Genomic DNA, 22,528 nt, shown 5'->3' with positions numbered 1-22,528 from the left:
AGCAGAAGTATACAGGTGACATACACCTCAAGAGAGGGGAATTGATCAGAAAGGAACAATGTCACACTAAGGAATGTGATGACAAGTACCTGGTGTGTGCTGCCAGCAGCTGCTCTGCCTCTGAGGTGCTGCTACAGTCAATTCCATCCACTCTGGCCTTACCAGAGAAGCATCCTTGGGAATATAATACCCTTATCGTCCTAACCAGGAAGAAACAAAGTTCTGCAGTCAGAAGGTGAGTGCAACTTTGTGTTCTGACACTGAACACAGCTTCACATGTGTTTTATGGGGGAAGCAGATTTGCATCCTCTGTACCAGTTACTACTGAACAGGAATTTGCTCTGTGCTCTGGGTGTGTTGTTCTGCTCTAACTTTGGCACTGGGAGATCCAGTTCAGACACACAGCCACTTGGCAGTGGGAGAATATGAACACTATATATAGGAAGGTTTTAAGTTAGACCCAGGTCTAGTGCCAAACAGGAACAGGTGCAGCTGACACCAGTGATGAAGGTGTGGGGGAAGGAGGGGAGAAGAGAAGTGTTTTCAGGTCCTGTCCAGAAGCACCTGACTAGTTTGAAGGCCCAGGAAGGCAGAACCTTTCTACAGATTGACCTCCCAAGATCTGGGCTTGGCTGTCCTCCCACCCCGCAAGCTCCAGAGTTCACCATCCCATCCCCTTGGGCCTGTGTTTTTGGGAGTTCTCAGCAGATGTAACAAATACAGGTGCAATCCTTTAGGGTAACGGAGACCTTAAATCTGCCCCTTCTCTGGGTGAGGAGAGCACATCCCTGGTGTACTGACCTGGGCAGGCCACCACAGGCTCCTTTGCCTGGTGCAATGCCAAGCTGCCTTCAGGTTGTTTCAGGAATGGTATATTGGGCATTCAGGGGTCAGGGCAACCCCACACCAGAGAGCTGGATAAATGTGGAATTATGAGATGAGAAATCATCTTCTAATTTAAGATCTGCCCCCAAAACTGCCTGGCTTTTGACTGAAATCATATTATCACACTAGCTCTCATATTCTCATACTACTAGTATGATCATACTACTGCTGTCCTGCAAAACTTAAAACTGCACTTAGACCTCCTGTTAATGTAGCTAGCCATGCATTGAAGAGCCTCAGAGGACTTCCTGGGTGTGAGGCAGAATAATTACCAACAGTCTGGTTTTGTTTGGTTGGAATAAATTTATTTCATCTGTCTGTAAACAAGGTGTTTTTAATAGTTATGGCATTTTTTGAAATGCATATTAAATCAGATGAGTTAGACTGTATCCCAGATGTAACAAAGTGCAGGGAAAGAAATGGACAAATCAGCAACAAGAATTTGTTTAAATCTGTACATTATCCACAAGGCCCAACAATAGAAGCAAATACTAGAATGTCCCTAAGGTAGTGCCAGTCAAAAGAAACCCTCGGAGTCAGTTAAAATCCATCTCACAATAGCAACAGTTCATTTTTTTTTTTTTTTTAACAATAGTATGGCACAGAATACATATTAAAAAATTCATCACAAGACAGCCAAGTCAGTTATTCCAACCACTACCATCTCCCATTTATTCTTTAGTATACAGAGTTCTGCAGTTCTTGCAATGGACATACAGGTCAGAACCGTGCCTGAACTGAGTTTGGTTACAGACATTTCAGATGACTCGTGCACAAGGCAGCTCACTCCATCATTTCTGCAGCAAGGGTGTGACAGGCCAGATGAAGATTTTTAAATTTGAAATGGTATTTTGACAGTTTAGCTTACAAACTACCGACCTTCATCCAAACAGTGGCATCAGAGCAGCCAAACTCCGCACCACTGAGTGATCTGGCAGAAAGACTGAAGCCAGTCAGAGCTCCCAGGGTAGCTGAAGGTGGCAGTTCTCCACAATGACGTTGCAGTTTCATATTAAAAAAAAAACCAACACCCCCCCACCCCCCGACCCCCAAGCTGCAAATTAAAATTGGTCCTATGAGAAACTGAAACCAGACACACTCCAGCTGGTTATACCAGGCTAGCTAAGGGCCACAGTGGCAGCCTTGCACACGTCAACTACAGAACAGGAGCTGGCAAAAAAAAAAAAGTGCCTGAGCTATTGTAATGATGGAATGTCTGGGGATTCCCTAGGATGGTGGTTTAAGGTCATGGGAGGAAGTACATCTGTACCCTTTCGTAGTTTTGTGATTGCACTTGTTAAGCAGTACAACCTTCAGACAACATCAAGAAAAAGTAAGAGACTTAAGCCTACAGTGAAGTGCAATGACAAAACTAATGTGACATTTAATAGCTTTTGAGTGGCAAATTGGTTAAACAAACCAGGCACTATAAAAATGGGTGTAAGCAAACACATGGGTTTAAAAAACAGAAAAAAAGAGAGGGACAGAAGTGAAGATATGCACACACTTTTTTCCTCCCAACCGTGCTCTGTGAAAGGAAGACTAGTGAGCTGTGACTTGCTCGAAGTGCTGAAGAGGCATTGATCAAATTAGATTGTACAATCGGCACCTTGTTTAGTATCTCAGTTGGTTTAGTTGTCAATATCACACTAATTGCTAAGATGAAGCAGAGCCTACCCTTGGCATGTTCCCCTCCCAAGTTTCAAGTTATCATGCATATCATCGTCATGGTGGTGCCAGACGGGCTCGGTTACCTACAGTGGTTACAGAGATGAACACGGGGAACTGGAGTTATGACAGTAGGAAATGGGTAAATAAAAAAACACAAACTACCATCTACGGTCTGGTAGCACTGAGCACAAGCAGGTGGTGGTGCAGACAGCTGCTAGGTGGATGGGGAGAGGCTGCTCAGACATCAGACCTCCTCAGGTATAAAGCCAGTTCATATGCTTTCTTGTTGAGTGTCCCTCCATGGACACCTTCCTTTCCCATGACTATAACCAATGCTGGAGTACACAAGGAAACAAAACAGAAATAAAAAGAATTAAAGGGAAAAAAAAAAAAATAACAACTTTCCCCACCAACAAAGGGATACAAAGGAGACACAGGTTCATACCCCATCACCCTGCATTGCTAGTAAAGTTTCCAGAATGTAAGGTTTAAAGCTCACCGCCAGGAAAGTTTAATAGCAATCTTCCCCTAATACTTAACAGTCTGCCTAACAACTAGAACCCAGAGTCTCTCAAGTATTTTGCCATTGAGTATGCCTTCTTATTCAATCCGCCTCCATGGACCCCTTCTTTGCCCATTACAAAGACCAAGACTGAAAGAGAAAAGAAAAAAAAGTTTTAAAAAGAGTGTGTTAGACATGGAAATAATGCAAGTTTTAGGCAGTTCAATAAACACCCTTCAAGATTTAGTATTTAGGTATTAAGCTAGTTTAACAATGTTGTTAAAACAGATGTAGATAGGGCTGGGAGAAGGCACAAGCTATTCTCAGGGATTTTATTAAATTGTGGATGTTACAAGAGTTCACTACTAAGAAAAATGCCACCAGCTATCAAAAAAGCATTACAGTGCCTCTCACCATCAGTCATCACCCAGCAAGGAAATCCTGGCAGCAGTTTAAACACCTGTGGGGCAGGGGTGCAGTGTGTGCGCAAGTGTGACTGGAGAGTCAAAAGAAAATTCCCATGATCTGTGCTGTAGCAGTCACTGCTGGTATAGGAACCAGAGTAACTGCCCTGATGCCGGTAAAAAACCCCAAAAGGTGAGCTGGGCTGAGACTTTCCATGCAGTAACACAACTATAAACCATGCTTTTTACATAAGACAAAACATAGGGATAATTGTCATGCTGCCACTCTCCCCACTACCCCAGTTCCAGCACGATGTCCCAGATTGTCTGGTTAAAGGAATGCCGGAGGCTCACCAGCCACAGCCACTGTGAGCTGCCATCAGATGTCCCTCAGCAGGGAGGGGGACACAATGAGCACTGGGCTGCCACAGGCCAGGCTCTGTTCGCCAAGCTGGGAATGCTGCAGCCACTCTACCTACACATGTAGACCATACATTGGGGCCTCAAGTTGCGCCACGGAAGGTTTAAGGTTGAATGTTAGGAAAGCTGCTTCACCAAAAGGGCTGTCCAGCCCTGGCACAGCTGCCCTGGGCAGTGGTTGAGTCCCCATCCCTGGAGGGACTTAAAAGCTGTGTGGTTGTGGCACTTGAGGACATGGGTCAATGGTGGCCTTGGCAACACTGGGAGAAGGGTTGGACTCTATGATCCTGGAGGGCTTTTCCAACCCTAATGATTCTATCTCCATAGCAATTTGCTCATAAAAGCTTAAGACAGTTCTCAATGGCATTTCACAAGTCAGAACTCTGCTTGTTTCACTTCAGTGCTGCCAACCCTCTTCCTGCACGCCTGCCCTGGGCTTTAGCCGACAGACACCTGCTCTGCCTTTGGTTTTACGCCTATAAGTGAAAGTCTTGTCACTCATGAGCCTGTTCCCCAGCCAGCCCAAAAATGCTAGCCCAGGTGTTCCCAACATAAGGCACACCACTCCCAGACAGTATTTCATATCCCAGATGAGTGGCTGCCCCATAATAGGTTTTACTGGAAGTTAACTGAAGAGCACAAGGAGCAGGTATGTGAGCATGAAGCACATTTCTTGGTGGTACCAAACTGGATGGGCTTTTTCTGCCTGGACAGACTTCAGCAGGCTCAATAGGAAATGCAAGAAGAGTTAGTGTAGAACTTTTTAAGTAGGAGCAGCTCATACACGAGATTCACATCTTTGCAGAATAAACTTTCCATCAAGCTATTTACAATGAGAAAGCTGCAGTCACTGCCTGTCACTAAAAGACCCCTCCTGAGCTTCAGGTATCAAGTGATGGAATACCAGCTAAGCCCGCTTGGAGATGCAGCCTGCTTTTTCCTACTAGAAAGTTAACTAACAGAGACCTGTTAACTATTGCACAGCCTGGTACTGGGCTGGGATGCAGGTGGGAACGGGGGAAGGACTCAGCTAGAGCACTGCCCTCCACCCCTTGCACTGCTTCCCAAAATTAGCCATTAAGTACAGGAGTTTGGTTTTCTTAATAGCTAGAGTCTATGCATAGGGTCACATCCCTAATTTAGCGAACTGACGGTAGACAAAAGGGTGCTTACCTCGTCCAGCTCTGCCTACAGCAACATTATATGTCGGCTCACCACCTTGACTCTTTGTCCTGATGTCCATTGTGCAGTCGCCATCGACATACAGGCTATCTCTGATCACAGAGCACTTCTTTGCACCAAGGGTCAGACCATTGGTGAAGAAACCCTCTCGGTCTTTTCCTACAATCATATCTATTTCTCCTGGCTGTCAAAGGAAAGAGTTCAGAGTTAGCACGGCAGAGTATATTGCTGTAATTTCCATTTAGAATCGGTCCTGTCTCGTGTGGAGAGGTCGAGGCCGTGATTTCCCCTCGGTTCCCGCAGGAAGTGCTCCAGAACACAGGGCTTTGTTAGGCGCAGTCTGCGCTGCTCCGCGGTCGCTGCGCGCGGGGGAGCCTCTGCCTCGGCGATTCCGGGCCCGAGCCCGTTAAACGGCGCAGGGCGCGTGTCGGAGCCTGACCCCGGGCTGCCGCGGGCTCTGTCCGCACCTGTCCCGGGAGATCAGCCCGGGGCCTGCCCGCTCCCGCGGCATCAGCCCGGCTCCGGCCCGCCCGCGGGGCCCAAGCTGCTCCCGCCGCCGCGGCCCCTCCGCCTCCCCCTCGGGAAGGGCCCCGGGCCCGGAGGTTGGGGGGTGCGGCGCGGGCCCGGCCGCACCGCGGCGGCCGCAAAGTGCAGCGTCACGGCGGGCCCGGCCCCCCGACCGCGGCCCAGGCGGCCCCGCTCCGCCTCGGCCGGGACCGGGCCCGCCGCGCCCGGGGCGGGGCCGCGCGGGGCCGGGGGAGCCGCGCCGGCGGCCCCGCACGGGCCTTCTCTTCGGGCGGTGGGGCCGCGGAACCGGGCGGGCCGGGGGCGCGGGCGGGCAGGGCGGGGGAGCATCAATGGCAGAGCGCCATCTTGGCGGAGAAAACATGGAGCCGGCGGCGCGGCGGCGTTCGAGCCGCCTTCCTCCACCGCCCGCCCGCTCGCCCGCCCGCCCGCCCCGCATCGGGCCCGCCGCCCGCACCCCCCGCCCTGGGGCCGGCCGCCGCCCCCCGCCCGCGGGACCGGCCCCCGCGCCGCTCCCGACGCGCACAAAAAGGCGGCGCGGCTGGCCGGGCCCGCGCCCCCCCGCCCGCAAGGTGCCCCCGGCCCCCGGCCGCGGCCCGTCGCCCCCGCTCCCGGGCCCGCTCCCGCCGGCCGCGCTCCCGCCGGTCCCGCTCACCGTGATGCTCTGGAAGATGCCGCCGGCCGTGGCTGCCCAGACGTACTTGGCGTCGCAGTAGCCCACAATGGCGGCCTCCTGGCAGCAGCCATCGCACATCAGGTTGTCCACGTAGCTCTGCCAGCCGGCCATGATCGCGGGGCGGCGGGCGCGGGCGAGCGGGCAGGGGGCGGGCCGGGGGCGCGGGGCGGGCGGCGGTCCCGGCGGTGCGGCGGCGGAGCGGACCGAGCGCTGCGGCGGCGGCGGCGCGGCCCAGCCCAGCCCTGCGCTGCCGCGCCGGGGGCGGGGGGAGGAGGGGCGCGGCCGGCACCGCCCCCGGGCCGGGGGGAGCGGGGCCGGGGCGGGGCCGGCACCGGGACCGAGGCCCGCTGCTCGATGCCGGGGGCCGGGGTCGCTCGGCCGTTGGACGTCCCGGGACCGCTGCGAGGAGCCGGCCCGGCTCGGCCCGGTGGAATTGCGGGGCGGGCGGTGCGGGACCCTCCCCACGCTCGGCCGGGACCGCACGGGGCAGAGGTGCGGCGGGGCGGGACAGGCGTGCGGCCGCCCCGCTGCCCCCGCCGGACGCCGGGAGCGGCCGGGATCGGTGAGTAGCGGCGGTGGCGCCTTCCAGCCCGGACCGAGCCGGACGCGGCTCCCGGGGCTCAGGGAGCGGCGCTGCGCTGCCTTCCCGGCGGGCGGTCCCCGGGGGAGCCCAGAGGCGTCCCGGCTGTACTGCTGGGGCAGAGCGGTGCCCGCTCCCATGCACAGCGGGTCCGGCGCCCCATCCCTCCCGTGCCCCGCGCCGCTGCGCCCTTATGGCCCCTGTGCAGTCGCTGCATTTGTGTTGTTTCTATAATCTCGTGTCTGCTTTCGCGCCCATCGGAGAGTGGTTGACCTCTGCCTGCGTCGCTCGTGCCCTTCATCCTCCCGGACCTCACGGATGCGTCCCTGTCTCAGATACCGGCGTCTGCTACATTTTATTTCCACAAGGGGTTGTAACTGGGGATTTTGGGGTTTATTGTTCCAGGTTCCGCCAAGTCTCTGTTGCAATAATTTAGTTCCACATTCCTTTACAACACCCGAGGCTGGTGCCATTGGTTTGCTGCACTGATACCAGGCCCTGGGCAGGATGGCTTCGCTGCTCCAAGGCTGTCCTAGGTCGCAGGAGTGTTCTCCAGCGCCTTCAGGGCGTGTTTCAAGGCAATTGCTCTGTTTTCTGCAACACTGAAATTGGTGGGAGGATCATCTTGCTTTTGAGCAGGGTGGGTTTGCTTTATTGGATGACCGTTGTGATTCTCGGGGCAATGGAGACTGGTGGGATGTGGTGTGGCTGTATGTGTCAATAGCTTTATGGCTATGATTCAAGAAGTTAGATCTCATACCTGAATATGCCAAGGCATAGTATAAAATAAATGAATCTGCCTTTTCCTGACCTTTCCTTTCCCTTTCCCCTTCTTTTCCTTTACCTTAAGTCCCTAGGTATTTATAATAGATACCCCTACAGCACACTTCAGGGTTTCATAGTCCTTTAACAACCTAGTTCTGTTGTCATGGGATTGAGTGTTTTTTAGTACTAATTGCTTGGATTACTTGGAAAAGAGCTCATTTGCCTCTTTTACCTTAATTCTGTAAGGGTTCTTTTCTCTATTTTGTTTTCACAGTGCCTTTACCCCTCTGAATTTGGACAGCATCATCCATGTATCCCAGAAATATTCTCATGTCACTGTATCTACCAATGAGTTACAGTCTTTAAAGTTGCTTTCAGCTTTTAAAATAACTAAAGCTTTTTTTGTGAATCTCTGCTTCCAGAGATTCCCTCCATGGGAAGGAGAAAAGGTTCTCTTCTGTCTGGAGGTGCCTTTGAGGGTCACTTCTCTATTTATTCCTGGCCTGTAGGAGGTCCCAGTTAAACTGTTCTTACTGGCACAAAATGGAATGCATCCATCTGAAATGAATGAGAGGCTGACAGCCTGATAGTTTTAGACTTCAACCAAAATGTGTTTTGATTTTTTTGTTGTCTTCAAGTTGCAATAAGGATTCCAAACTGTGTTACCTTAATAAGTGGATTTAATGGATATAGAGAGACATCTTGCAACCCAAGGGCAGGCCTTGAGGATTTGGGGACTGCTTATTTGCTATGCTAGCATCATTACCCTTTGATTAATAAGAGGTGGACTTCTCTTAGACCACAGGCTGCTTGGACCAAGCGTGCAGGTATTTCACACAAGAACCTGTGGATGTCCAGGACTTTAGCCAAAGGCTATGCCCCTCTTGCCTGAAGGGATCTCACCCTCCAACACATTTGTCCATCCCTTCTGCCCAATGTGCATCTGTGCCCTCCTGAACCCTTGCAGCCCAGCATCTAGTCCTGTTTCACAGGAGGCAGTGACCCCAGCTGGGCCAGGCTGTGGGGAGAAGTTGCTGAATCTTTCCAGAATCCAGAGCCACGCTCAGTTGATGTGTGGTGGTTCAGTGCTTTGCCTCCTTGACGAGCGCTTCACCTGTGTGTCAGAGTGCAGAGCAGGCCAGGTAATGTTGCTGCTGCCTCATGGGGAGTATTACCTTTTGTAATAGCTGCACAGAGCAGGTGATCAGTGGTGTGGGCACTGTTTTGGTGTGCAGATTGTGTTAGTGATACCGGGAATACAGACATATACTTTGAATGATTTAAATTGGAAATAACTGCATGGAAGCCTGGGATCTCTTTAACATAAATGGTTGAATCAGAGTAGAGGATTTCACACCTGCTTGGTAGCTCAGCTTCTAGTCATGTTATTTGTGAACTAACTCTAGTAATATATTTAGAAAGTAAAGTCTAAATTGGGTTGCTATTATTTAATATTTCAGCTTGTATAATTTGCAGATTCAGCAGTCACTAGTGGTGTTTCTGTTTCTGTGATTCTTTAATTTTATTTTCACTCTTAGGTGCCTCATTTGGCTGTGTGCTGTGTTATACAATCATTATAAATACCATTTGTGTAGACACTACTGCAGCAGCACCTTTGAGACTGCTGGATTTTAGAAAATGAGGGTGTGCTCTGTTTGTTAAAGATTGTAAGAGCGGGGACCTCCAGGGCTGTTGGGGTGTTTTTGCTATGAGAGTTAAGTGGAATTTGAGACATTTCTGAAGCTAAATATTTATATATGTATAAAAATATCCTTGTTAAAATTGATAGAAGGTTAGTAGTAGGTCATTTTAACATCAATGCCTAGACTCACATTTGAAATGGACTGCTTGTAAGCTATAGCCATATGGTAAATAGTTGTGAAATCAATATTTCTTGCATTTTGGTCTCTTTGTACATTTCACCTGGCAGTTGTTCCTTCTGGAATTTAATTGCACACTACAGCCACAGTTTGTTAGGATTTTGTGCAGCTTGTAACAATTACTGGGCTTTGCTTTAGTTCAGAACTTTGTCTAAAATTGATGTTGGATCCCATCTAAGAAAAATAATAATTTGGAAGAATTCTAAAGTACTGGCTGTGCTTAACCAGAGTTTACTCACTATTTACAGCTCTGTGGGAAACTTGACTGCTTTTATATTGTTAATAGAGAAGCTGAAATTGTCCAAAGACTTGAAGGATGATTATATTTTGGGAGTAATGTATTTTGGGTTTTTCTGTCAGGCCTTGTAGCTATCAGTACTGCTGCTGTGCTTGGAATGATGAGACAGCCAAAGACAGGACTTCTCATAACAGGGTCGTTTAGGCTGGGAAAGGTCTCTGAGATCATTTCATCCAACCATTATGATGTCACAGGATCTAACTGTTTTTCACCAAGGTGGTGTGTTTCACCATTTGGAGATTATTGTAACCAGCATTTATGTACAAACAGGAGGGCAGTCAACCACCAGCAGAATGCAGCTGGGCTTCTTTGTGAGATAAACTTCCCAGAGCCAGAGCTCACGGCCTGGTGCCCACTTCTGCTGACCATACTGGGTTCCTGCTGGGCTCTGCTGTCTGTCTCTTCACCGCAGGTGCTTTTGGAAGTGCAGAACAACAATTTTACACCAATTTACAAGTGCTACAAGTCAGTGGATTCTCTTCTCCTGGTGACAGCCAGGAGCAGTGTGTCAGCCTGGTGAGGGTCAGGCTGGGCAGGATCCTTCCACAGCTACCCAAGGGACCTGGCTGAAACTCCAGGAAGCCACCAGAGACTGGGATGAGTGTTAGCTAGAAACAAATTGTGAAAATGACATATTAATGTGTGGAAAACTTGAAACTAGGTTTAAAAAAGTATGGTAATTCAAAATGCAACAATCATTAAGACCACTGTACAGGGTTTTATTGTGCAGCTACTACACTTGTGCATGAAGAAGGTCCTGTCCCATACCAGCATAGCTGTGGCTGCACTGCAGAGAGCCTTTTACAGTGGCGTTTAAACCATTCAGAAAATTCTGAAAAAAGGTGCTTTTCTGGTGTATCTTGCATTGTTTGGAACAATGGTTTAATTCCATGTTAACTCTCCATGATGAGAGTTTCATCTCCTTAGAGGATTTTGGCCTGGTATGCTTTTACCAATGAGATAGCTCAGCAAAACCCTTGTCTTCCTATGCAAGATAATTATGTAGGCAGTTCTGAGGGGTTTCACTTGCTTATTCTTTATTTAACCATCAAGTTCAAACAGAACAAACCCACAACGTAACTCTGAAAATCAGATGCAAGCATAGGGATACAGCTATGTCATGTAAGAGCATGAAATTGCCTCCATTTCAGTGGCTTCCAGAAGTACTTAAAATAGGAGGAAGGACAGTCCTTTGGGGATACCATTTACAGACTGGCTGAAGCACTAAAAAAGATGTCTAAAGTCATGGAACTTTGCTCAGCTTTAGGATTTTTAAGGTGAATTTTTTTCTCTCACTGGTGGCCAACAGAAAATAAACCTTATTCCAAGAAATTAAAATATATTGTATATAAATTCTTACTTGGAGAGGTAGTCTCTGGTTCATAGTGGTGTCTTTGATGAGTCCCTGTAGGAGTAACAAGTACAGAATTAGGCCCATATGACCCAGCTTTCTATGCCTCAGTTACCAAGCTGTCGGACTCCTCGGTGTGCTTAAATCCTGCAGTATTTTGTTTTGCTTAAGGTCAAGCAAACAGAACCCAAATAGGTAACTGTTAACTTTTCAGTTATGAAATAAGGGTATCAAACTGTGAAATTCATTGTTTGTAGATAGCTTGACACAGTTTTGGGAAGGTAGGAACATACTTAGTCTGAGGTTTTTATGTTATTTAGCCCAAACCCATGGTGACTCATCACGTCTTTGGCGACTGGCTGTTGCAGTGGGTGAAAGGCTGCGGGGAAGTTAATCTTAAAAGCCAAAACTAAGGCTAAGAAATGCTATAAGAGGGTTGGAGATGCACAAAGTTAGAGGGATGGAAAGCAGAAAAATGGAAAATGAAGCACAGCAAGCACAGGCTCTTGACACAGTCATTTTTTTAATGGATATTTGTTCAGTGTGGTTTAACAGGGACAGTTGACAGTCTTACTGTGGTGTAAAGTCTGAACCTCTGACCCCTGTGCACACTTCACTGACCACAACGAGAAGAGACAGGAGGTGAAAGAGAACATTTAACTTCTCACAGGCTTCATCTGCTTGGTTTTTTTCTGTGTCACATTTGACTGGTAGCAGAAAATTAGCTGTTTAATAGCTGATCTTCATTTTTTTCAGTGTGCTAACATGCATTAAGAAGAAAACCCAGTTCCGACTGTTGTGTTGCATTCTGGTGCATGGCAGGAGCATGGGGAGCCTCTCGTGTGGGACACGTCCCAGGCAGCAGCGTTCTCCCGGCTGTGTCTTGGTGACACCACGGCAGTGTCTTGGCCTGACAGATGGTTCTGTTTTCCTAGCTCACAGTTACTGTAGGTGATTGTTTCTGCACCGCTTTCTGCTGAGCGTTCAGTCGCCCGCACGATGCAGCTGGGGAGCTCTGGAGCTTTGTTCAGGGCATTATTTTCTTCATTCAAATTGCTTTCACTAGTAGCATCTGTAAATATGTTTGTCTGAGTGCTGTTTCCACCTCTGATCACAAATGATTTTGCTGTTAATGCTTGTTACTTGTTAAAAATCAAAAGGATTTTTGAATCACAGATACATAGATTTATCTATGATACACAATTTCTACTTAAAACATTCACTGTCTTCAAAAGCATTTAATAATAGTTCTGAAGTCTAAAAAGCCATATTTTCCTAGTAAAATGATACTGTTCTAACCTTAATCCAAATTATTCTTTAGCCACAAAATACTTGATCCTGGCTATAAGCAGAAGTCATCTTGCCTGCTGTTAGCTTGTCAAAGAAGAGCAAGTGTATATTTAATATTTAGAATATTTTGGTGTGAATTTTTGGTAGTTTGAGTACTACTTAGTTTCATCATGGAGAGAATTATTTCTGCCATAGATGTAGTGGTTTTCTCTCAATTGCATCCACCCAAATATCACATTTTTGAGGAACAAAGTATATGAAAATTGTTCTGCTCAAAGTTGTCTATGCAATCTTAGAAGAGGTGTATTCAGTCTGAAAGTCTAATACTGTGTGACTGTAAAGCAGCCACTCTGGCACTAGTAAAAGGAAACATTAAGAATATAAAAATGGGAGGAATGAGAAAAAGTAGAGATGAATAAAGAGGAAAGTAGCCTAAGAATGATGTGGTTTCATTTAGAACATTTTCTGCTCTTTCAAAGTACCTTTCAAAAGACAATAAATCATTTTGTCTCCCAACCAAACTGTTAATTGTGGAAGGTGGCTTTGTGGCAGGCTTGGCGAGCAGAGTCACTGTCGGGGCCGGTGGCGCTGGGCAGCTCCTTCAGCGCCGCGCTCTTCTGGCGTCCCCAGAGACCCGGTGGTGCTTCAGGAGGCCGTGATCTTGCCTGTACCCCCATGCCATGGATGGGCTGTCCCCCAGCACCAGTGCTGTGGCCGCACAGCGGGCTGGATCTCGGGCAGGGTGCTGTTTTGGAGCAGACACTTGAGTTTTTGCTATCAGCCTTTACACAACTGCGAGCAGAGTCATGGTGGTGGTACTATGAAGAAGAGTCCAGTCATCTGCTCTGTAGTTCTCCATCCTCACCTGTCTGTATTGCTGAGATCTTCGTGCATCAGTGCTGCTAGCACTGCATCATCAGTAGGTACTGGGGTGCCTACAGCCGGGTTTGTCCCGGGTGTTTGGAGTGGTGGAGTTCCCACTATGTGCTCAGGTTATGTGAAGACAAATGTGGAACAGATGCATCTAATACAGTTTGTCTGTACTCTGTGTCCAAGTTGGCATAGTGCTTTTTAAAGCTTTATGACTCGGGTGGGTTACATTTAACTAGGACACTGAAAGGGTTCCTCCCATTTCAGTTTTCTTTGAAATTCAAATGTAAAATGCACAATGAAGATCACTTTACTTAAGGAAGAAACGTGACTTCCACATGTAAAAAAAAAAAATCCATCATTACTGCTTTGACTGAACCATCTGAGCAGCTGTCCTCTGCTACACAAACCTCCTCATTTTGGGTTAGAATAGTGTGTCCTTACAGGAGTTAGGGCATGCAGCATGGCTTTGTTAGAGAGAGAGAAACAGGTGCGGTTCTAGCACTTGCCATTGGAAGAGAAAGCAGAAAAAGAGAGGGCGGGAACATTAGCGCAAGCTAGACTGTTTTGTGTGTTGGTAATAGACACCCATTTTCTTGCTACCATTAGTAGGTGCTTGTGGAGGAGACAGTGGTAACTTGCTAGCAAGTGCTCAAGCCATGTATTAAAAAGCGAGGGCATTTCAGAACTCTCGGTGTCCTGGTTTTGGATAGAGGTTAGCAGGGTGAATTGGGCGCACCAGCAGCATCCCGGTGCCCTGGATGCAAAGAGAGGAGCTGTGCAGAACGTGTTGGTGGTGGAGCGCGGTGGGGAGCGAGGTGCTGGCCCTGCACAGGGACCCTCTCACCCTGCTGGGTTTCGGGCGCTGTGCAGTGGTCTCTGCTTGGCCTGAGGTACTGCAGCCTTTAAATGAAGCCTTTATACACTGTAACAGCAATTCCGCAGTGTTCTCACCGGCGTGTGACAGCTCTGGGTGCCAGGCTGGCTGCTGCTCCTCCGTAGTTCTCTGGGAGTGTTGGCGGGTTTTGGAGTGAAAATCTCCCAGTAACTTCCCGGCCCCTGGCACTAGATGGAGCTTCAATCTACTTGCACTTGGAAGCTCGTTAAATTCAACGACAAGATAAAGACAGAGAAGAATACATCAAGATATGTGTGCCTGCTGCTACACTTACCCTGTTTTTTAGCAGAGTGGCGTAAATCATAATTTAAATTAAATCTAAATGAAAACTAAAATATTGCTGCAGAATATTATTCATCTAGTACATGCATTGTAATCATTATCACCCTTTAATGTACTCTCAGCTTCACGGTAGAAGTTGCTGTAAGTTAAATATACTGGAAATGTGCTGCAGGTTTAAGCTAATTCCTCAGTTGTGCTGAATAAAGGTGATGCCATTTCTGAACAAAGTAGCTGGTTATATTCCAGGATGTGGTGGATGACCACCCTGTTTGCTCATGCAAGAATACATTTGTATTTTCACTTTGTGCTACCAAAGCTAACATTTCAAAATCATCTATTATACATCACTTCATTTTTCCTCCATGTGTTACCCTTGAAAATATTGAACAAATTAAACAAATGAAAATGAGCTTTGAGGATGTAATGTTTCTACATTTTGCTTCATTTAGCAAGGACCATGTCTCACAGGCCACACACACCTATCAGAAATTTAAGACCATCTTTTCCTTCCACAGAAGTAACTGGAAGTATATTTAGTTTTATTCTTGGGTGCCTGTGATCTTATCAGCAAGAGACTGGTTTAGTCAAAACTCTTGTCCAAGCACTGAAGTAGTCATAAAAGAAACTGGAGTTGGGAACCAAAATGGTGACACTCATAACGGACTTTGTCATTAAGCACTGAATATTGTTTGTTGCTTCACACTACAAAATCTGACTTTGAACTTCAGTCTTCTTCAGAGTCTTTGTGCTGACCAGCAGGGGGATAGGGACAGGTGGGGGGCCCAGAAGGCCTCAGCAGGACAAGGAGCATTTGTGGGGTACCCTTAGACATGTCCTGCAGAGATTGCACAGAAATTGTCATTGTGTTCTCTTCAAGAAAGCTTTGTTTGTTTGTTTGTTTGTTGTTGTTGTTTTTTAATAAATCTATTATTTGCTCAGAAATATCTGTTATGCTCTGTCTGGGACATTAGAGGAAGGTCTTCGAAATCTCACAACTAAACTTCAGACAGCTAATCTATCATTTGCCATTGCACTATGTCTGTCATTCTGCAGCCTTCCAGAGAAGTGGAATTTACAAAATGTTCAACCATTTTGGTTCATTTTGATTTCTTTTCACTGAACAAATGAGGGTGTGAGCCAAAATCTTTCATCTCTATCACAGATGAATATTAGTAGGTGAGCAGGCAGTCATTCGGTGACGCTGCGCTCCTCTGGCAGGGACAAAACCCCTCCTTGAATACGAGAGGCTGAAGCAGGACATGGGCACTGGACTGCCCTGCAGCAACAGGACACATGTGCTTCCCAGGGTGTTCAGAAGATCATTTTCTGGATCTCTGGAGACTGGAGTTGCAGAAACATGGGCACTTGGGAGTTCAGGCAGCTGGTAAATAGGAATGGTGGAGCTCCAAGTTCCTGAAGTGACCGGACCCTTCTGAAGGTGGCTGTGAGGAAGAGGACATTTGCCAGAGCAGAAACTGGACTTAAGTGAGTCTGGTCCTGCAGCTTCTGATGGCTGTTCTCTTTGTCTTCCCAGGTCATAAAACACTTGTGCTTGAGCTAGTTCCAGAATGACTGGCATGAGAAAACCTGCCCGGAGCATGGAAAGCCTCTGCTGTGGGTAACTTCCAACCCAGTGTTGCTGCCGTAGGAGCTGCCTGTTGGGACCATGGCATCGCTATTAGACGCAGGTGATTAGTGAGGGAGCGCAGCGGGTCTGCTCCAGTACCCAGGAGCATGTGTTCCCTTGGGAAGTGAGCTGTGCTGGGCTTGGGTGTGAGCCGTGCTTTGGGTGGAGGCTGGAGCCAGAAGTCTGGCTCTGGGCACTACTGCTTCCTGTTCCTAGCCTGAGCAGAACATGGGTTAGTGACCAGGGCAGGAACCTGAGGAGACACCATGCAGACACCAGGGAGCGGGACAGGACTCTGTGTGTGCTGTGTCCGGCAGCCACTGTCCTTTCCCTCCTCTTGGAGAGGCTCTGTCGTGGGGCTCCCACCTGGTAAGTGCACACGACAGAGCCACGGCGGCAGCAGCAGCTGCGAAGTGCTGTGGCAGCGTCCTTGCAGTGCAACAGCTCTCTCGGAATGGCAGGAACAGCCAGCGTTCCATGAATAGCAAACCGAGTGACCTAATTCAGCGTGTGCAGCTCTCATGGGCGGCCCTCAGCTGCTCCACGCGCCACGCTGGAGCTGACTCATCACTTTCAGAGGGGCAGAGATTGGAGCTTTCAGGCCCTAAGGATTTTGCTGCTTTGTTATTAATTTAAAATTGATTTAAATGAGTTTTTAAAATACCAGGAGACACTTTCCTAAAGAAATGGTTATTAAAAAAAAGGAAGGAAATAGTTGGTCTGTGGGAGTTACTGTGTGCTTAATAACTGCTGGCTCCTGCAGCTGAGGACACCCGTTGCAGTTTGGAGGAGTCATATCAGCTGTTCTGTCCTGGCAGATTAGCAAGAACAGGATTAATCCATCATTATTATAAAAACCTGAGAACTAGAAACTGTCCTTGCTTATACCCAGCACAAGCCCTCGGTGTCCTTGTCCACAGCAGAGTGGTATTACAACTTCAGCTACACAGCTTTGTCCAGAACTTGAGATCCTGGGGAAGTGCATCCCTGCAGGAGCACCCCATTGTCTCCAGCATCTCCCAGTGCCTGACGAAACTCCTCACATGGTCCCGAGACTCCCTGGGGTGGGCTGTGGGCCGTCTGTACTAGGAACAGGCTGTGTGTCCCCTGCTCAGCCTCGCAGGGAGGGTGCCATGGCCAGCGTGGGCAGGACAGATGGGTGGAGGATCCTTTTTTCCACTGTCAGAGGGCAGTTCTAAATCAGCTTCTCCCCTGGGATGTTCTCAGCACTGTGCCCACCCCCGCTGAGCCAGGGGGAACTGCCTTACCCTGTGAGCAGGGAGATTGTTGTCCCCAAAGATCTCCATCTGCTGCAGTGTAACTGCACAAGTCAGGCTTCTGCAGGGAGATGAAGCTTTTTCTCTTCTGCCTCTCCCCTTTCCCACAGGTGGGGCAATGAGGGTTGCCCATGGAGCCTGCCCAAGCCACTGCCACTGAGGATCCTTCTGTGCTGTGGTGGGCTCCAGAGATGGAGGAACCCCCTTCCTGGAGGGTACAGGAACGAGGTCAGAGCTCAAACTCCACAGGGATTTCTCCCTGAGAGTTCATCCTGGGGCCACCATCCCTCAGCATTCTTCCCACTGCTCTGGGGGGGTATGGGGCTGCATGGTCAGGATGCCAGGTCTGGCCCTGGTGTGTTGGTAGGGATGTTCCAATGAAAGTCAGAGCGAGCTCAGGCAGCATAAACAGATTAATTGATGTAATTTTTTGTCTAGTAAATAAATGCCAACAAATTAAAAATGAAAAAAAAAAAAAAAAAAAAATTGGGCGTGTGGAAGGTTCCATGGTACTTTGGAGAAGAGAGAGCAGGAAGATGAAAGGAGTGAAGGAGCAGAATATGGAATCCAGCTGGAAACAATGAAGCAGCAGACATTGTCAGCCTGTTTTATGTCTGTCTAAAAAAAGAGACATGTTATTTCAGTGAAACCAAATAATGAAAATTAAAAAGCAAAACAATACAGAACAATAGAAGACTTCGGCAAAAACAATTTGACACTTCCTAGTGATTGAAGTAATGGAGCAGCATGTTCTACCAACTTGCATAAAAGCACCTTTGGTCTGCTTTAAAAATCCCTGTAAAAGATACAGTGGTGTCACTCCTGTGCTGCTCCTGTGAGAACCTGTCTGTTCTCACCTCTAGATGTCAAAAGCTGAAGAGCTCTAACTTCATGTGCCAAAGCAGAAGCTGTTTCTCCTGCCTCTGCCCTGCTCTCCGCAGCTGTCCTTGCCCAGGGTGCTGCACACAGGTGTTGCTGTGGGAGAGCCTGGCTCATGGAAGGCAGAGAGGTCCTGCTCACTCACCTTGTGTCAGCTGGGGTGCCTGGAGAAGCTCGTCTCTTCCCTGCATCCTGAGACCAGGTAGGATGGGTTCCTTCTTAGGGCTTGATGTCCCACCCCTGGCAGCAGAGTTTTGTTGTGGGTGTTCTCACTTGCTGTGGTGTGCTTCCTTTGGCTTCGTCTCGGGACCTGGGAATGATTACAAAAGAGCAGTTTATGTTGTGTGGCATGTAGGCAGATATTCTACCATAGGATGGCTTACATGGAGGTTTTAACATGTTTCAATTTCTTTCCAACGAAGCTACTTTCCAAATTAGTAAATTATATGAACGAATTCCTTTTTGTGCTCAGACAGAATCAAATTTGGTGTTTTACTCAAATTAGAAAATTGTGAAGTCAAGTAGGAAGAACACTAGGTTACAAAATGTTCTTGCTTCATTCATTTTGCCAGTTATAATTTTAGTTTTAATTATTTATGACACTCCATAATATGCCAGTTAATTTACAGTAGCATATTTTGGAACAGTATTAAAATTAGTGACAGGAGAGTTATTGCAACACTTGCTGTTTACCATTTGCTGAGTAATATACACATTAATTATGCATATATTAGAATGGCTTTAAAGTATGTGCAGCCTCAGGTGGAGGGTTAAGGTGTTTTAGACATGTTTGTTCTTCATATAGTTAAAAATAGTGTCCTCTAAGATCTGATCCTAAAGTAGTACATGAAATCAGTGCCTATTCATGGCAGGAAGGTTCCGGCAATGTGAAAATCCAGTCTTTGTAATGCCAGGCCTCATCAAGCAGACATTAAAGAGCATTTCAGTGTTTTAAGGGCAGTATTCTTATATAAAGTTATTTTATTTCTATTTCTTTTTAGATGAAAGTGTTGTCCAACAAGCCTGCCTTCTCAGTCTTGTACAAGGTCCTGCAGAATCTGTTTAAGCACTGCTACTGTTTATGAGAACACAGGTGTAGGGAGTGGAAAAGTGCAGTCCTTGGGCACATGAAACATGACTTTGAGAAAACAAAACACTGTCAGGTTCATAACGAAAACAGAATTGAAAATAAAGTAAATATTTTTTCACACTTGTTTAAGTTTTATCACTCAGCTGTGCTATTTCTAGTAGTTGTAGACATAACATTTTGCAGAAAGAAATTTGACAGATCTATTCAGCTGGCAGTGCTAAGTTTCCCTGTACTGATAGCACATCTTGCCAACAATCCTGTGGTGGGAATTGTGTTCAAGACAAGACAACTGGCTGCCTTCATTACGCGTTTCCATTTTTCTTAGCCAGAGATAAGGCATGCCCAGATAGACCAGGAATTAAAACAACCCAACACGTCCATTCTTGTTTGGTGAAAATGCAGCTCATGTTCTTAGAGCAAAGCAATTATGTTCTCTGTATTGTCACAGATTCTGCTATTTAGTGGTAATAGCTGCTGAGCATCAAAGAAGCCACAACAAACAAAACAAACCAAACAATCCCCAGCGAGGATATGCTGCCTAGCAAGTGTCCTACCTTACTGCATATTTTGCTTCTTTTAGCCCCAGGTACTGCTTCTGCAATGAGAGTGATTGACCCCCTGGAGCTCTGCCTGCAGCCAAACTGAGGGTTTAGTTTTCCTACTCACCCATTATCTGTGCCTCCTTTCTGTCCCTGGAACACAGCCTGAGGCCCTCTGCCCTCAGAATCAAGCCCCTTACCCCTGCAAGCCCAGTGCCCATCATGGGCACGGTGCTTCCCCAAGAAAGCTTGAGAGAGACACAATATGCATTTGCTTAAGTTTCCACAAAATCAGTGTCCAGGGTAACATTTGGTCCATAGTTTTATATGACACCAACTTGCAAATAATTTTGCTTCTAAGCAGAAAAGCTTGGGGAAATCAAAAATTTTCCTGTTAAGAAGAAATCTGCAACACTTATTTGAGCAAACCCTTCAACATAAACTTAGGCAGGACTTGGTCAATCCAAGCTGGGAGATGCAGAGTCCTTCACTGACTGTTGTTTTTTACATTTGTTTAAGAATTTTGTGTGTGTGTATTGCAGAAAGGCAGAAAAATCACTGAAGGAATTACTCTTCTTTCTTTTCTTTTTCTTTCTTTCTTTCTTTCTTTCTTTCTTTCTTTCTTTCTTTCTTTCTTTCTTTCTTTCTTTCTTTCTTTCTTTCTTTCTTTCTTTCTTTCTTTCTTTCTTTCTTTCTTTCATTTGCTCATAAGGAAATTGAAAGTAAGGAGATCTCACCAGGAGGAACACCCACATGCAGGTACCAAATGCCTGCATGCACCTACATTCAATTGATGCAAAGAAGCTGAATTTAAAATGTGCTAGAGAACAAAGTAGGGCCAGCTGGAGGATTTCCTGCTGGAGAAAGGAAAAGCCTGCGGAGGCAGTGGGTCGGAATGCTGAACAGTGACACATTCCTGATGGCTGCAAATTGTGTATCTGGGAGGAGGGGAATGGGAATATCTTGATTTGGTTATTTGGATTAGTGAATGACCTTCCAGTTAATGATTTTTTTTTTTTTTTTCATTTAGCATTCAAAATGTTTGTGGTATTTATATTTCTTAATATCTATTAAAAGTATATGCATATGCATATGCATATACACATACACATACACATACATATACATATACATATTTGGGGTGAAGTTCAGTAATTATTCATTACAAGAGGCTCCAGAACTGCTGTGTGTCTGTCTCCTGAGCACAACGAAGCAGCAGAGGGCACAGACAGCGGTGTCAGGGTGGCTCAGAGCCAGGTGCCCCATGGCTGTGCAAGCAGAGCGGTGTCAGTGTTTGACCTGGCCAGGCTCTGCTCGTTGAGCAGCACGGCTGCTGCTGCAGGGCTGGGACACGGGGCCGTGGCTGCCCACAGCCTGTCCCCACTAAGCTGGGAGTGGGTGCGGGAGGGCGAGGGGGCCATGGGGAAACCACCGTGAGCATTCAGTGAACGGGCTGGCGGCGGCAAAGGCGGCTGCGCAGGCTTGGGCAGGAGCTCCGTGTGTGGCACCGTGCTGCCGCGTCTCTTTTTACCCTGGCCTTGCCTTGTCCTCCCACGCCAGCGCCAGAGGCAGGGGATGAGTGACCGGATGAGTGACCGGAGAGCCAGGCCCACGGCATCTGCCCCGTGCAGCTCCCATGCTCTGGCACCGCTGGCTTTCCTGAGGTGGTGACGATGGCAAGGGGCATTTGCTCCATGAAACACCTCGTGGATTTGACTGTTTCACAGACTTCTAAAGTCGCTAGTATTTCATTTACCGGGGACTAATAAAAAAAGCTTGTTGGAGTCAAGTAAAAGCACATTTAATTCAGTACTTCTCTTGCAGTCTCAATCTCACCATACCTCTAATTTTAAATGTAGGCTGAATAATTTTCTTCCTACTGCTTTAAAAACAGGCTTGTTCTGCTATGTTTGGGAAGTACAATGCTTTTTCTTTCTCTTAGTGAGATCTATCCTGCCAAGCTTCTATCATTCGGTGCTTTTGGATCTAAAAATAACATACAGCCAAGGATGATTTGCAGAGTTAGTTTTATTACTGTAAGCAAAACTGAAACATAAAGGATGCCAGCATACATTATGCAGATTGATTTATAAAAATAAATTAAATGGGAAGTATTATTGCCAGTGAAAGATTTAACCTTGTTCTGACATAATTCCTCTGGGCAGAGTTTGCATTGTGTGTGCAGTGCAGTTGTTCCACAGTACTTCTCTTGGGTTTTTTTACTCTGTGGCTGGCTGGTTCCTCATCTGCCAAACGTTCTGCTGAAGCTGCAGTGGTTAACATTTGTCTAATTAAACCACTATCTTATTCCCTGTTCATAAAACTACCTGATTTGTTTTTTACAAGTCCAGATACTTCCATTTGAGATAGGGTCTTGGCACGACACGTAGAGGTGGAATAGTTGTAGCCTGGCAGTGCCATAAACCATGGAGACAGCAGTGAGGTGAAGCCCTGAAGCAGGTAGGGCTATTCCAAACACTGCATCTGCAACACCCTTGTACGTGCGGGGAGGGAGAGCAGAAACACAAGGGAAACACCACGGTGTGCATGTGATTGTAGCGCATCACAAACATTGCTCCCCTGGGTCCAGGGCTTAGGATGAGCATGGCAAGACTAGAAAAACACTGAAAGTGGCAC

The 22,528-nt window shown here is 47.3% G+C and overlaps 2 protein-coding genes across 29 annotated transcripts in view; one reads left to right on the top strand and one right to left on the bottom strand.

Moving 5' to 3' along the window:
* Nucleotides 1-1,168: 1,168 nt before the first annotated feature.
* PFN2 (profilin 2) lies at nucleotides 1,169-6,503 on the bottom strand. Of its 2 annotated transcripts, none has more exons than XM_040073940.2 (3): nucleotides 6,245-6,503; nucleotides 5,056-5,248; nucleotides 1,169-3,208 (listed from the first exon to the last, which is right to left on the bottom strand). In XM_040073940.2, exons 1-3 carry the CDS (start codon nucleotides 6,374-6,376, stop codon nucleotides 3,111-3,113), a joined length of 423 nt encoding a protein of 140 aa, XP_039929874.1. In that variant the 5' UTR covers nucleotides 6,377-6,503; the 3' UTR covers nucleotides 1,169-3,110. The 2 variants fall into 2 exon arrangements, with proteins under 2 accessions (XP_039929874.1, XP_039929875.1); XM_040073941.1 differs by having other exon boundaries at nucleotides 2,794-2,891.
* A 233-nt stretch (nucleotides 6,504-6,736) lies between these two features.
* TSC22D2 (TSC22 domain family member 2) overlaps nucleotides 6,737-22,528 on the top strand; it is an 83,121-nt gene continuing 67,329 nt past the window's right edge. For 25 of the 27 annotated variants that reach the window (XR_009208170.1, XR_009208167.1, XR_009208168.1 and 22 more), the window contains exon 1: nucleotides 18,232-18,464. The gene's annotated coding sequence lies outside the window, so the exon portion shown is untranslated. Of the gene's footprint in view, nucleotides 6,828-16,013; nucleotides 16,168-18,231; nucleotides 18,465-22,528 lie in introns of those variants that run through there. The other 2 variants (XR_009208148.1, XR_009208173.1) reach the window with 2 other exon arrangements.

This window comes from Hirundo rustica, chromosome 10, assembly GCF_015227805.2.
Source record: "Hirundo rustica isolate bHirRus1 chromosome 10, bHirRus1.pri.v3, whole genome shotgun sequence".
Classification (NCBI taxonomy): domain Eukaryota; kingdom Metazoa; phylum Chordata; class Aves; order Passeriformes; family Hirundinidae; genus Hirundo; species Hirundo rustica.
The sequence above is the reverse complement of the archived record's forward strand: the minus strand, read 5'-3'. Positions and strand labels throughout refer to the sequence as shown.

Bases quoted from the DNA above. Each gene is read 5' to 3' on its own strand.
- PFN2 (XM_040073940.2), bottom strand. From the start codon at position 6,376: ATGGCCGGCTGGCAGAGCTACGTGGACAACCTGATGTGCGATGGCTGC. The intron at 5,249-6,244 runs GTGAGCGGGACC...TTCCTTTGACAG, and splicing joins GCATCTTCCAGAGCATCACG to CCAGGAGAAATAGATATGAT. The intron at 3,209-5,055 runs GTAAGCACCCTT...TTTCTCTTTCAG, and splicing joins TGTAGGCAGAGCTGGACGAG to TCTTGGTCTTTGTAATGGGC.